Source organism: Coenobita brevimanus, chromosome 69, assembly GCF_032717465.1.
Source record: "Coenobita brevimanus isolate Jiangsu-jjx chromosome 69, ASM3271746v2, whole genome shotgun sequence".
Classification (NCBI taxonomy): domain Eukaryota; kingdom Metazoa; phylum Arthropoda; class Malacostraca; order Decapoda; family Coenobitidae; genus Coenobita; species Coenobita brevimanus.
In genome coordinates this window covers 2,147,213-2,161,843 of record NC_137022.1, presented here as the reverse complement: position 1 = coordinate 2,161,843, position 14,631 = coordinate 2,147,213, and the positions used below count along the sequence as shown (strand labels likewise).

Sequence of the window (14,631 nt, the reverse complement as noted above, 5' to 3'; positions counted from 1 at the left end):
CATGCAGTCCATCATCCTCTTTTGGGGGATAGAGAGTGAGCTGAAAGCTGTATGTATAACTGGGCAGCAAAGTCACCTGAATATTTTGGTGCCACTGGAGGAAGGCATCCCTTTCCAGCACCTCTGAATGGTTTGAGAGAAACAATGAATGACAGAAAAGTACTTGATAGCAATCAAAAGCCTGCAAATCATTTCAGTATAATTTATATATTGTACATGTAAATCTTAATGTCAATAAAAGTGAGGCAATATACGGCCATTCCTAATATAACTTAACAGAAATACTGTACATAATGAGGGAAGCAGTATCTTAGTATAAAATAGAGCATTATTCCTAATCACACCACTTCAAGTGCTAATTTCATCAGCATAAATTATTCTTGAAAATTCTTTGGCTGCCTCTGATATATTTGGGTATTGAAATACATATCCTGTGTTGAGGGCCTTCTTTGGCACTACCTTCTGTCCCTCTGTCATGATCTTGGCACGTTCCTCGCTGAACATAAAATTAACTGCAAAAGTTGGCAGTGGGATAAACGATGGTCTCCAAAGTGCCTGTCCAAAGGCTTTTGCAAAATCTCTGTTGGTTATTATTTGAGGTGCAACACCATTGACTACACCCGTCACATTTTCGTTTTCAATGGCGTGTACGTAGAGGCCTGTTATGTCGTGTATATGGATCCAGGGCATGGGCTGGTCTCCGCTGCCAACGGGTCCACCAAGCCCAAGGAAGAAAGGCACAATAAGCTGTTGAATCATCCCACCCTGCCGACCCAACACGACACCTGCAGGAGATAGGGGATAATACAATCACTTTTATTGTGAGACTGCTGTGGCCTTAGATTCATCCGGACATGAACCCAGTGGGCTGCAAGCTGAAGTTACCTTTCTGCAGTTCACCATCCTCCTTACAGGGGTTGGGGATGGAGTTGAGGGATGTTTGTATGAAAGAATGCAATAAGTTCTCATTTTTGGTTACTTTTTTCTTATACCCTAAAGCTTCCATGACTCACTCAACTGAATAACATCATTGGGCTGGAGTTAATTACAGTACAGCACACCCTTGTTTTACAGCGAGGATGCATATGAAAACAAAAAAATCCATCACATAATGACAGGTCATGCATCATCAGTTATGACAATGGTTCTATGGGGATACTTCATTGCACTTCACTTGCTGCATTAACTCCAAAGCTACATTACTGTTCCAACGCTGACAACACACTAAATAGTAACCAAGTTGAAAGGCCATCTTGGCACAATAAATAACTGTTATCATGCATGCTGGTGATCGTATAGTGAAAATAGCGATTGTACACTGACCAGTGGGGCTTCGTACAAGATTATGAAGAGCATACATGAGAATATGCTGACATAGCGTGTATCTGAAAATGATCCTAACTCTTCAGTCATCATACAGGGTGATTCGTTGCATACCCGTTCATTGTACACCAAGGGTCTGCCGTACTAGAGGTGTCCTAGCCATGAAAGGGTTAGTCAATTAAATTACAGAATATTTGCATATAAGGCTTTTAGTCCAGCGACAGTGTACAGTATTTTTCTTATTCTTATTTCCAGATGATTCTACTGAGTATAGGAAAGCACCACACCACTGACTGGGTTAATGAAGGCTAGGCTACGTCATGAATAAAACAAAATTTTCCATCCTTGGCCTGAATGAGTTAATTTTCTCAGCTACCTATACAGGAGTTTTGCTAGTTTCCCCCTGTTTGTAGTACCAGCTGTAGGGAACAGAAAACAAGTTACATTACAGAAATCCTAACTTTTAAAGACATATGCCTGTATGTTGTCAGAATACCAGGCAGATGGATATAAATAAACAAGTACAAATATACCAGATGCAGGACTGCTACATTGTATTCCCTGGGACACATACACCTTGTTTCCAAATTTTGTTAGCAAGTGACTAACTGACAACCTGGTTCCTTGAGATGCTCCAAAAAGGGTAAAAAATCCTAAGGTAGTATGTAGTCCTTGTTTTATATTATTTTTTTATGTTCCTTCTTGTAATGAAGTCACAGTAAATTACAAAAATGATTACTTATTACAGTTTCATTGCTATGTGTTCTGGATGTGATCCCAAACTCATTTGGATGTGACTGGTAGATTACAGGTTGAAGTTGTCATTTTCCTGGAGTCCATCATTCTCTTTCTGAGGGACATGGAGAGAGGTGAGGGACAGTTGTGTAACAGGAACTGCACTGCCTGTTGGTGCTACAACATGAAGGCTTCCCTCTCCAGCACCCCAGTGCTACTCAAGACTGATTCACAAATTTCTCTCAATCTGCAGTACTGGCTACTATGTCTCCTGCCTTCTGATTCCCCACCTTATCTACATCCATTCTCTCCTACGAGCATGCCATCTAAGCACACTCTCTTCTACCCTAAAATTAACAGACTTCCTTGCTCCACATCCTTCATAAATCAAATTATTCCCAAAGAAAAAAAAATACCCCACCTGTTCTGATCTTGACTGTCCTGACACCCAGGTCCTGAGGCAGGTCTGCAGCACTCTCCCAGTCAGTGCACAGGCAGGAGAGGAAGTCAAAGTCACCACCAGGACTGCTTTCATCAAACTCCTCACTCTTACCAGGTGGGTAGTAACCTGATGGTGTTCATCCACTACTGAAACACACTTAACAACATGCACAAGTACTGTTGCAAACATGATAAACAATGGAACAGTGAGCAATAACTTCTGACATATAGCAAATGTGATTTTTTTAAACCTAACCAACTTTTCAGAATATTATTTGAGTCTTGTAACTCTGACAGTGGATCAGTACTACTGTCTACAACCACACAATGCAACCAAGCATCTCTTGTAGCATATGATAATGGAGAATGAAACTAGTATTTTAAACAGAAATGATTATAAAGGAATGAAGCCATAAAAATTAGTTTAATTACATTGTACCACCAATATTACCATTACTGACAGGATATGGAAAATTACATTAAAATGGTATAGAGACATTCATATAATTCAAAAATGAAGGGAATATGTCATCACGTGGCAAGGGATGTGATCTGCTGACTGAAAGGATAAGAGTCTGATCCAAGGCTGAGGTAAGGAAAAGTTTCATTATTTGGATTTTAATCCATCAAACGCTCCTCTCTTCCTGTTTCTCCCATCTTTCCTGTCACTTTTTAATACTCTCCTTTTCAGGTGGCTTTACACTGAGTGGCAAGCCTGTAAGCCAGGAAATAATTTACAACATTGGATGGTAACCATATAACCAACCCAAATGTGTTCCCCACGTGTCAACAAGTGGGTTGGTGGAGGATCAGTGCCCCTCCCCATAAAACAACTAACTCAGTCAAACAGCCACCCCTTATGGATTCTGGGGTCTGGCTACAGATAAATACAGTAGATAGCACCACTACGACTGAAGAAAATCTCTGTGGTGTGGGTGGGGGAGGGGGGAGAGAGAAAAAAAAAAAAGTATTCTAATTTTGTTCTTACAGACTGATAGGGAATGTGATGAAGTATATGTTCTTAAATTTTTAGGTCATTATGTGGTATACTTTAGACACTATGGCCATTAAAAGTTATGGTGCCATGAGCAACTATAACACTTAGCTGAAAAAAAAAAAAACTGTCACTTTATTGGAAACTGATTTTAGGGCCATGAAATGAAAGATGGTATGTTATTTTACGATAAGGCCAATCAGATGCCTCCATTTGACTTGGCTGAGCACAATTTATGCCAAAACAAAGCACAGAAAATATGAATTATGGCTCAACTTCTGTGACGTAAGCAGCAGTCACATGTTGGTCTTTCTGGAATGTAGCTCACAGTTCTCATCATCATCATCATTCAGACCTCCTTTCCCACCTTAGGGCAGAATGAGGAGTAGCAATGTCCAGACAGCCCAAATCTGCCCAATCCAATGGGCCACGCTTCCATTCATTTATCATACAAGCCCCCGGAATCCTGGCTCTATTAGATACGCCAAAAACATTCACCACGTTCTGTAGCTTCACATAAATGTATCCAATTGAATCACAGTTCTCAGGTTAATAAAACAGATAACTAAGCCAGCACAAGACCACCAATGTCATAAATACCCTAATAACAGCATACAAGTCACGAATGAGGCCTTCCATGAATTCAGTAAGAATGGTGGGTATTAGTGCTGAAATGGTGTTAAATGAAGGTGTGCAACATGTAGGGGGACTGCTAAACCTCAGGGACCATTCTTGCAATAATTAAATAATGACGAATCTCTGACTGTATCTGATGGAGGGATGGAGTGGAGAGGTATATGAGAGAGGGGAGTGTGAGCTGGGTGCAGGGCAATGAAATGGTGGGGCAAAGGCAACATGGAGGCAATTTGTTTGTGGCCACCCCTTACGGGATTAAGGCATCTGGCAAAAGATAGACAGACAGACAAATAGATTGATAGTATCTCTGACTGTACCTGATTAAACTGTCCCATGTAACCACCCCATGTCTGGTGCCAAAAAGTCATAGAGAGTAAAACTGGGAGAAGGTGACAATGCTAAAGAGAAGGATGGACTGGAACAGCACAAATGAGAAAGACAAGCAAGGAAAGTGAGTGACAGAATCAACAATGCATATGAGGACAATATAACAAGGAGGCAGTACTATTAGTTCCATGGAGATGGAGGCAAAATAATAATAATAATGATGATGATAATGATAATGATGATGATGACGATGATAGCAATGATGATACCAACTTAAATTCATAACAACGAAAATGGCAAATCTGTTTTTTGACTTACCAACACCTGACATAGACACAAACACCCTGGGCTTGACACTGGCCTTCTCTATTGCTTCTGCCAAGTACCTGTGTGTAACAAACCTTTAATGAATATATTTAAGTAGAAATACCTGCCATAATTAAACAAGCTGATATATGAAGCTGTGCAGTTTATACATGACTGAGTGTGTCCAAGGTGGTTATACAGTACTGTACATCCTTGTTATACGCAGCCTTTATGTTATTACTGTGAATAAATCAAATGTAATTGCAAAAAAAACATCCTATTAGAGTTTCTTTGTTACTATTCAACTGATCTGCTAGTTTCCCCCAATTTTGGTTATATGGAAGAGGTTGAGATGCTGTATTTTAGGACACATCTCTGACTTCTAATGGGGATTACTTTCATTCTGACAAGTTCTTGCCCCACCCCAAGAGCATCACACTTACACTGCCATCCTACCCTCTACAACACACAACCATACACAAGATAAATGTGATTACAGCATACAAGATACAATAGGCTGTATGAAAATGAACAATCAGTACTGTTCACAATTCATTTATCAAGTTCCTAGCAGGACATGTATGCAAATGAAGTTTATTCAAATTTGTTCTCCTCCTGACGAAGTGAATGAAAATCTTTTGTACATTTTTTTTTTTTTTTTTTGTTAATGTATAACTGCAGTCAGGAATATCAACCCACCATTTACCTGAACAATTATGAAACTTAAACATCCTGAAATAGTTTGTTCAGGTCTAAGAATCATGTCAAGTTTCAAAAGTGCCTGGTGTTTGTTATTTATCATTAAGAATTGTATTGGTACTTATTTATGTCCAAAACTGTGCTGCATAAGTCCACGTTATTATAATTTTACCACGGCTCTTTTTCACACTTCGATGAAAATTTGATGCTGAGACTTGATGCCACTGGGGTTTCACACATTTCAACCTGGGGACAATTTCCATTTTATTCTTGCTCTCTTCTTCTTATGAGTTAATTCAGCTTATGATAAACTTTTCAAACTAGAGGGGTTAGATACAGCCCTAATTAACCATTTTCATATGAGAGGCCTTTCCTGAGCTGAATTAAACTGTCTGGGAACAAAAAAACAGAAAGATAAATAAAAGTCATCACCTGGCTGGAAGGGAGTTGATTCATCCATATGCAAGATTTATGGTGAATATTTAGATGACACTTTTGACACAAATATCAGAAATGTTTAGTAAAGTGGCAAGTGAAGTATGAACCTATATACTACATGGCTCTGCAAAATGAACACAACATACTGTACTAGTAACCTTATGTACAACTTAACCTCTTTTAAATCTGAGTATGTCATTTTTATTTTTTGCTGCTGTTGCTACCAGATGATTTTACTCAACCTAGGAAGTGTCCCCAGGTAGTGATGGAGTTAAGGCACTATCTAACACCCCCAGTCTGATATATCTCTCCAATGCTGAACAAGGCAGACTGGTGACATCAAGAATAAAATACAAAAAACAGTTGACTCTTGCTAGCAAAGGTTCCTCCTATACGGCAGAAAAAAAGTACCACCACGGATATATCTTACACAGAAAAGGTACGCCACTTGTGCGGTGGTGCTCAGGAGAGGGGGTCTTGATGGCTGAAAGTGTCTGCACAATTAGCCTTTCCCATTTAAACCTCTTTAATGTCATCTGTCTGCACTGACAACAACCCCTAAACAGCAGGCTATGATCTTAGTAGCATATCTGTAACTCCCTGTTCAGCAACTGGTTACACTGTTCTCTCCAAGCATCCTTAATAACCTTGCTCTCCACCACTACCCTTTCTTCATCAATCTTCAAACACTGCTCACCTGTGATAGCCCTGTTTTCTCTCTTCCTCTGTTTTGCCACCTTAAATACCACATTCTTCCTTTTAACACTATTGAGGCTTTCCAGTGAAAGTCTCTGGGATTCAGACTTCACCCTGTATACCTGCTTTCTGGCCCTACACTTAGCAGCCATGTATTGATCTCTGTTACATTACCAACTCTCTTCCACGCCAGGACAAGTCTTATTTTCTCTGCCACTGCAGCTTCTACATGCAGTTTACAGTGAAAAATGAATTTCCATATAGTATGTATACTCTATTTGTGTGGTACCTAAGGTTAACACTTTACTTATACAGCTGAAAGGTCTACTGTGCATACTTGGGCTTAATTTGTTTAATTTCAGGTTAGGTAAACTTAAAGTAGAACAACATTTGCCAGGTGGTTTCATCTGGCTGAAGGTGGACATGCTTAGTAAACAGGTCAAATCCAAGAGATAACTAGGGATTTTCTATTATGCCATGTGTTGTGGATGTGCAGGTTAGTCAACCACTTACATGCTCCAGACTACAGTAGCCTCAGCTCAACCAGTATGCTTTGAAAACAGCAAGGTACGACTGGCCGTTACTGGTTTATAATACATGCACTGAGTATTACCTTGTTGTGTTGACCCTTGATGCCCACACATTCTGCTTAAACCCTTCAGTCCAGCGTCGTGTTGGGTCCAGCACATTCTGGCCAGCAACATTAACCACTGCCGTCGTGGCATCTGGCAAACCTTTGTTGTTCAGTTCAGTCTGGAAACAACACCACAGATTAAAGGAAGTTTGCAAGAAGTCCTTGTTATATGTTACCTTTTAACATGTTTCTGTGGGTGCTGGACCGGGGCACCTCCACATGGTGGCACCAGTATGACCAGCTGGCTCCACTACCTGGTTATAGAAATGCCCCTCGACTCCCTCCTTACCCAGAGAGAAGATGGTGGACTGAAGGTGAATGGCAACTCCACTGTACAGTCCACTAAGTTTATGTTTCAGATGAGCCTGGAGTAACCAACATGTTTCTGCTAACAAGTGCACAGTAAATTAACTGACTCTGTCCAATAAACCTCTACTGATTCCTATAAAACTGATTTAGCAGTTTCTCTCACTGTACAGTACCAAAAGTACAGAAAAATGTGACATGCAACACATCCCTGCCCCAAAAGGACAACTTGTATAACGTACACAGCTTTAACCCATTAACATGCCCCATCCCGACGTTTTCTGGGCAGTAGTACGCCCCAGTCCCGACATTTTTGGACTCTTTTTGGGGGGGGCTCAAACATCCGCTTTTGGTGAGAAACATCGAAAATTCATAGAGAAATCGCTCACCTGAGGTTTAAATACTCGATCCAGGTACGAGTACTTCCTTACCTGACTGGGTTTTCCAACAGGCTGGCACTAAAGAAAACGAGTTCTGTGGGAGGGTAACTATTTTATCCACTCATAAACAGTATTTATTTATTTACTTGGTACGAATTTATATGTAGTACAAGAGTATATTGGTTTTCAAACAGTAATATAGGCATTATAAGCATTGTTTCACTCACTAACTCATCACCATTCATGACCTTCTTTTTCCCACATTACCTGATCATCATTTCTGACTGTTTCTTCCTCTAATGCTATGTAAACTTTGTCCTCCACATTGTCATCGATTGGGGAATCACTCTGGCCCGGAATGTCTTTATTGGCCAGGTCACTGGTAACAGATGAATTGCCGAGACAATGGCGTGCAGGGGGGGGGGAGAGGTTATGCAGTGTAAGGCATTGTCCCTGCTTGGCATCTTGTAGAGGAATAGAGGAAGGTGTCCCGTGTATACGTGCCAAAAATCACTCGCGAAATCACTCGGGAAAATTGAAAATTGTGCAAATTAGGGACCTTGCAATGTTGCCGCATTAATTCACGTTGCCGGGACATGAGTGCACATCATGTGCGGACATTAATTCACGTCGCCGGGACGGCATGGGTTAATCAAGTTTCATCTTTCACATCTTTTTCATATGACCTCCAGATGACTTTATTCATCACAGGAGACTTTCCAAGTTGGATGGGTTAGATATAGCCTAAGTGATGGGTGACTGGAATCAAGGAGCTGGTGCTACATTGGGCCATCTTTACCCAATCAGCCTGGTTATGTCTTCTTTATTTCATTCTTGCAATCTTCTGACAACTTTACCACATCTGGACAGACTATTCAAACCATAGAGAGTTAACACTGCCTTATTAACTCTTCACTATCAGCAGATATACGATGAATAAAATACCCGCAGCAATAAGAATACACTACAAAAGTATGTCACTGTATTAAAGGTGTCACAAGATTTACTGACACTGCTGGAGGGTCCTAAGAAATGACTCTCACTGGATAGTTACCAGGGTACGTTACACATACAAAACAGCATGGTAATTACACAGCACCGTTGAGGCAATACAGGATATACACTATACACACTGGCAGATCTGGGGGTTGGACGGTAGTGGTTAAGTAGTCACAAATCCCCTTCTTTTTTACCAATGTCATAATTTCTTCTGCAACAATTACTGCAGTCTATGTGTTAAGATTTTGTTCTTTACAATATAAATCTGACTGCTAATGAAGTTTTGTAGTTTATGGCTGTAATTAAACTGTACACAAGCATGCATGCATTTCATTAAAGTACTAAATAATTATGAATCCATGCCACTTAAAAAAAAAAAAAAAAAAAAAAAAAAGCCCCTGAAGAAGCATTGTGATGAACCTCAAATATGCTGCTTGTGAACGATGGCTTTGACAATAACCCCTCCAAGAACAAAGTATTTCCATCTTTACTCTGCAATAACCACTCCCTCCAAGGCATAGCCTACTCCCCTCAAAGCATAATACACAAACTGTGAACAATTACTGGTAGCTGCATTTATGTGACAAGGTCTGGCATTTCTTTTTTTAAATGATGTTCTACCAACTGACTATATTTGGTAGGTTTACATGAGGTGCATAGAAAGAAAAAACAAAAAGTGCTATATGGTTAGGCCTGTTAGGTGAAGCCAGGATTTTGGGCCCTGAATGATGTGTACTGTAAATTATGTCTTGCTTATTTCACTCAGCCAGTTTTTTTCACTTTTTTTTTTTTCTGAACCCCACTTCAACATATCATTAAGTGGCAATAACAACACAAGAATACACATAAAAATAAAACCCCTATTTACCCATGTCATTCTATAAGCTCCTGGTTTCCTGGACACAACAAGAACATCATAGCCTCTGCGTTTGAGAGTGTTGCCAAGTGCAGTTCCTATGAAGCCTGTCCCACCACCTGAAAAACAAGAGGAAATTACAGTACCTTGCTTCCAAACTTGCTCCAACTCCACTTTCACTACCTTACTAATACTCCTGGGTTTCTATGACTCACTCTCAGCTGAATAAAACTGTCTGACACTGGCTGGGATTACCATAAATACTGGTACAGTATTGTACAAGAGATGAAGTGGCCACGTGACAGTTGACTTGACACAGATTTTTCCCCTGTTTACAGCATATAGTATTGTAGCTACCATATTTGAGAAACTGCTTGATAGGCTGTGTGAATTTAAAGAGACATACTGTATGCTGAAAATGATAAGCTGTTCTTCCACGAGTGCAGCGCTGAGTGGGAATCAGTTAGTTAACTGCAATGATCCACTCATCCTGCCACACTCAATAACTGACCGAGTATTTTTCATTATCTTGGTTTTATGCAAATTTTTTTCTTGGCTGTAGGATCACCTAAAGGGCAAAGGATTTAAAAATAAGCCTTGCACACTTCATTTGTATCATTAATAAAGGCTCCAACATGCTTGCATGCACTGGCCTTCGTCACCTAATGTTGGCTCTCCATGCAGCTCGATCTCTGGCTGCCTCCCTATTCAGTCCCTTATCCTTGAGGTCACACTCAATTACCCTGTCCCAGGTTTGGGGGGGCCTCCCTCTTGCAGCCCTACCCTTATCGTTCACACCTCTCACTTTCCGCACCCTACTGTCATCCTCCATCCTCTCCACATGCCCAAACCATCTCAAAATATCCCTCATCACAACACCAATACATTCAAATCCCATTTTCCTCTCAACGCTTCAATCGCAATCCTAGCGCCCCTAAGCCTCATATTCAAGGATGCACTACACATCAATCTAATCACTGTCACGTCTGTACACTGTGAGTTATAGTTAGGTTTAAAATATGCCCAAGTTATGTTAAAAGGATATGGCTACCACTGCTGGGTTTGGTTAGTTAAAAATGCTTGTTTTTATGACAAATTTTATGAGAGTTCTCACAAACAAATGATGACAATGTTATGACAGACATTTCTGTATTATGACTGTGAAAATCATTTACGGCACCCGACAGCAGAAATAGCTAATATGGTACTGTGCTACAATTATGAAGGTTTGCTTTGTTGACACCTATGGTAGCATCCCAATGGGGTAATGCATCGACTCTGATTCCAAACCCAACTGTCCCCAGGTTGTTTCAGTTATGTTAGTTACCAGTAGGTTACATTAGGCTGTTAGGTTTAATTAATTAGATTAGGTTAAATAAAAATATACTTCAATGATATATTTGTTTAGCATGGTAGGGACAAAAACAACTGGTGATACACTGACCCTAGGGCCCAATCAAACTGACAGCCCCACATGGCAGGGAGGTGCAGTCTGTGTGTACACTGATGAGGTTGTACAATTAACAGTTTCATATCGTGCATTTTCACAACTTTCTGAACCTATGACTAAGATATTTACACTATAGTTTATTAAGCAAAAAATACAATTGCCAACTGTAGGAATGGGAGCTCTGTTACCATAGTTACATTTTTATTCCATTTCTGAACCCAAAAGAAGTTCATATTCTATCTATCTATCTATTGCCAGACGTCTCAATCCTGTTTGGGGTGGCCACAAATAAATCGCCTCCAAGTCGCCCTGTCACCCGCCATTTCACTGCCCTGCTCCCAACTCACACCCCCTTCTCTCATATACCTCTCCACCCCATCCCTCCATCTCATCCTCAGCCTCCCCCTCCCTCTTTCCCCCTCCACCTCACTCACATACACTCTCTTCATCAGTCTTTCACCCTCCATCCTCTCCACATGGCCAAACCACCTCAGTGTGTTCCTCATAACGCTTCCTATCACATCCACATCCACACCACAACACTCCTTTATATCCTCATTCGTCAGCCTGTCTCTCCATGTGACTCCACAGGCTCCTCTTAAATAACTCATTTCCACTGCTCTCACTCTTGACTTGTGTCCTTCCAACAATGTCCAAGCTTCACTTCTGTACGTTAGAGTTGGTATCACAATACAGTCATGTAGTAATTTTTTCACTTCCATGCTCACTTCCCTGTTTCTTATCACTGCTTTCAAAGAACCAGCAACCTTTCTTCCCTGCTGTACCCTTTCAAGCACTTCACCCTCCAAACCTCCATCCTTACTCATCACACTAACCAAGTACTTAAACGTACTCACATTTTCCAATTCCTCACCATCCAACCTCGCTGTACATTCACTGACTTCACCACTCTCAAAGCCCATCACTTTACTCTTCCCTACATTCACCTTTAGTTTCCGTTTCTTACACACTCTCCCAAACTCATCCACCAAGCCTTGCAGCTCCCCTTCGTCTTCACTCAACAACACAGTATCATCTGCAAACAACAGTACAGGGAGTTTCCAAACACTATCCTCTCTCACCAGAGCCACTCCAACATCCACTATCCTACCTTGTACAAATAACCATTTAACATTTTCTACTAGGCTATACATAATCTGCAAGAAATCACAAAGGAAATATGCATATATGGCAAAGCAGAACTACAGAATGAGCAAATCTGATTAAATATTACCACGGCAATTTAATCAAACTGGACGAAGTCTACGAGAACTCCTATTAACAAATGTTGAAAATTTATGGCAGGGATTTGGTTTAATAATTAGGCTACATCATTCATTTATGATACCCAAGTCATAAAAACAACTTCTGTGATATCAAGGCCAGTAAAGTTTGTTAAATACACCGGCCGTGGCATCCTGTGGCGTTGAACAGGTTGAATCGGCTTCAAAACCCATTTGCCTTCTGGTCCTTGAGCTTCAGTTAGAATGAGTTACCCAGTAGGTTATTATTAAATCAGGTCAGATTTGATTAGTTTAACAGGGACAAAGCAACTTATGACAGACTGGCCTCTGGGATGAACCAACTTGGAAACCTACCACAGCACATGACCATCTGCCTTTGTTTGTGCATAAATTGATAGGTCTATCTATCTATAGCCACACACCATAATCCTGTAAAGGATGGCTGCTTCTCTCTGAGTTAGCCATTTTCCAGGGAGGGGCACTAATACTCTACCAAGCCACTAGTTGATGCATAGGGAACACATATGGGTTGTTCATATGGTTACCACCCAGCATCATATATTGTTTCCTGGCTTACAAGAAACCATTTGGTTCGTCACTCAATGTGAGCCACCTGAGAAGGAAAGAAAGGTAATAAAAACAGGAAAGATGTGAGAAATAAGAAAAGCCGAAGGCAGATACAGAAAAAGAATGATAAAGGTGAAGGAAGATGTAGACAGCATTACATCAAGTGAGTGGAGGAAGATTGCCACCATGAGGTATTATCATTAATATTTTTTAAATTACTCATTCCCACAACTCTTGGATCATTCTGAACATCTGGTTATAGACTCATAAAGAACGGTACAGCTTTATATTACATGCATAAGGGTTTTCCTAGATTCTCACTAACAAATTTACCAGGTTATATGAGGCCATTCTAAGTTCTGGAAAGCAGCTAATTTGTCAGCAGGCCTAAGTCAAAAAGTAAAATTGCCACCAAAAGGCTGGTACTGTATTAACGCAGTTTCAGCCACACTCCTCACTTAGGCTGCTTAGGTTAGTTTAGTTACGTTAGGGTAGGGTGGTTAGGGTTGACTGATTAGGTTTGTTTAATTAGGTTAACTTAGTTGAGTATAGTTAAATTTGGTTAGAAATAAAATCGGATTAACCTTGACTCCAAAAATGCAAATTTACGAAAAGGTTAAAGACAAAACCGGTAGAAAACATTAAGCCAACATGTTTATAAAACGAACTGCAGCTACGTAAAACTTGAGCGTTATTTCATTTGCGTTAACACCATGGGGGAAAAAAAAATCGAGTATATGTACCCTAACAACACCTACCTATTACAACAGTTCCCAGTTGACTTGACATGGCACCAGACGCTATTGACAACCTCCAACACTCACAACGTCTTCACTTTTTCTTCTTGGGTTGATTCAAGGCTTTTGTCTGGCAATGTACTGGGAACGGAGAGGGCCTCCTAGATTTGGCCAAGAGTTACTTACAATTGCTTCAGTTTACCCTGAATTAAAACAGAAGAAACATAAACTTAGATCCTGAACTTTTTCTTTAGTTGATAAAAACTGTGTATACTGATTTAGTTCTACCATAATGCATAATCGATTGTGTGTATATAAAACTACTTACTATAAATAAAATGCCGAGAACTGCAAAAGAAAAGAAAAAAAAAAATCTTCCAATTCCGAGACTGTTCCAAGTTCCAACTTCCATACAGCGGAGCGAATTTCGAAAATGGAGAATGATTGAAATGTTTATGGTTGTTAAAGAATACGGAGTACATAATATAGCAGATGGTGTGACATTCAAAGAATGGTAGACGGTATATAAGATTTGCCTGCGTGAATGTACATGGTTGGGGTGAGGGGAAATTATGCGGGTAATGAAATTACAGGATGGGATATGGATATACTGTAACGTGGTGGGGAAATCAGATTTGGGTAATGAAATAGTGGAATGGGCTATGGATGTAATAGGTGTAACAAACAGTTAAAGGAGAGTGGAAATGCGCAGTGAACTCTAGAATGATTGGTAAGGGGCGGAGCCACTGAGCTCTAAAACATCTCAGTGGATGCACCCCTCCCCAACACCCAAGCATCTCTCCATCCCTGTCATGGTAAGTGATCACCACTTATTTGCCGCGTACCTGTAATTCACTCCAATT

The 14,631-nt window shown here is 40.3% G+C and overlaps 2 protein-coding genes across 2 annotated transcripts in view; both read right to left on the bottom strand.

Annotated features, from left to right (window-relative positions):
- Nucleotides 1-14,631, bottom strand: part of LOC145406035 (uncharacterized) — a 168,897-nt gene that overhangs the window by 71,074 nt on the left and 83,192 nt on the right. The window lies entirely within an intron of this gene.
- On the bottom strand, nt 47-13,927 carry LOC145406000 (epimerase family protein SDR39U1). The gene is made up of 6 exons (XM_080277186.1): nt 13,790-13,927; nt 9,783-9,889; nt 7,209-7,348; nt 4,775-4,842; nt 2,480-2,626; nt 47-785 (listed from the first exon to the last, which is right to left on the bottom strand). Exons 1-6 carry the CDS (start codon nt 13,818-13,820, stop codon nt 349-351), a joined length of 930 nt encoding a protein of 309 aa, XP_080133312.1. The 5' UTR covers nt 13,821-13,927; the 3' UTR covers nt 47-348.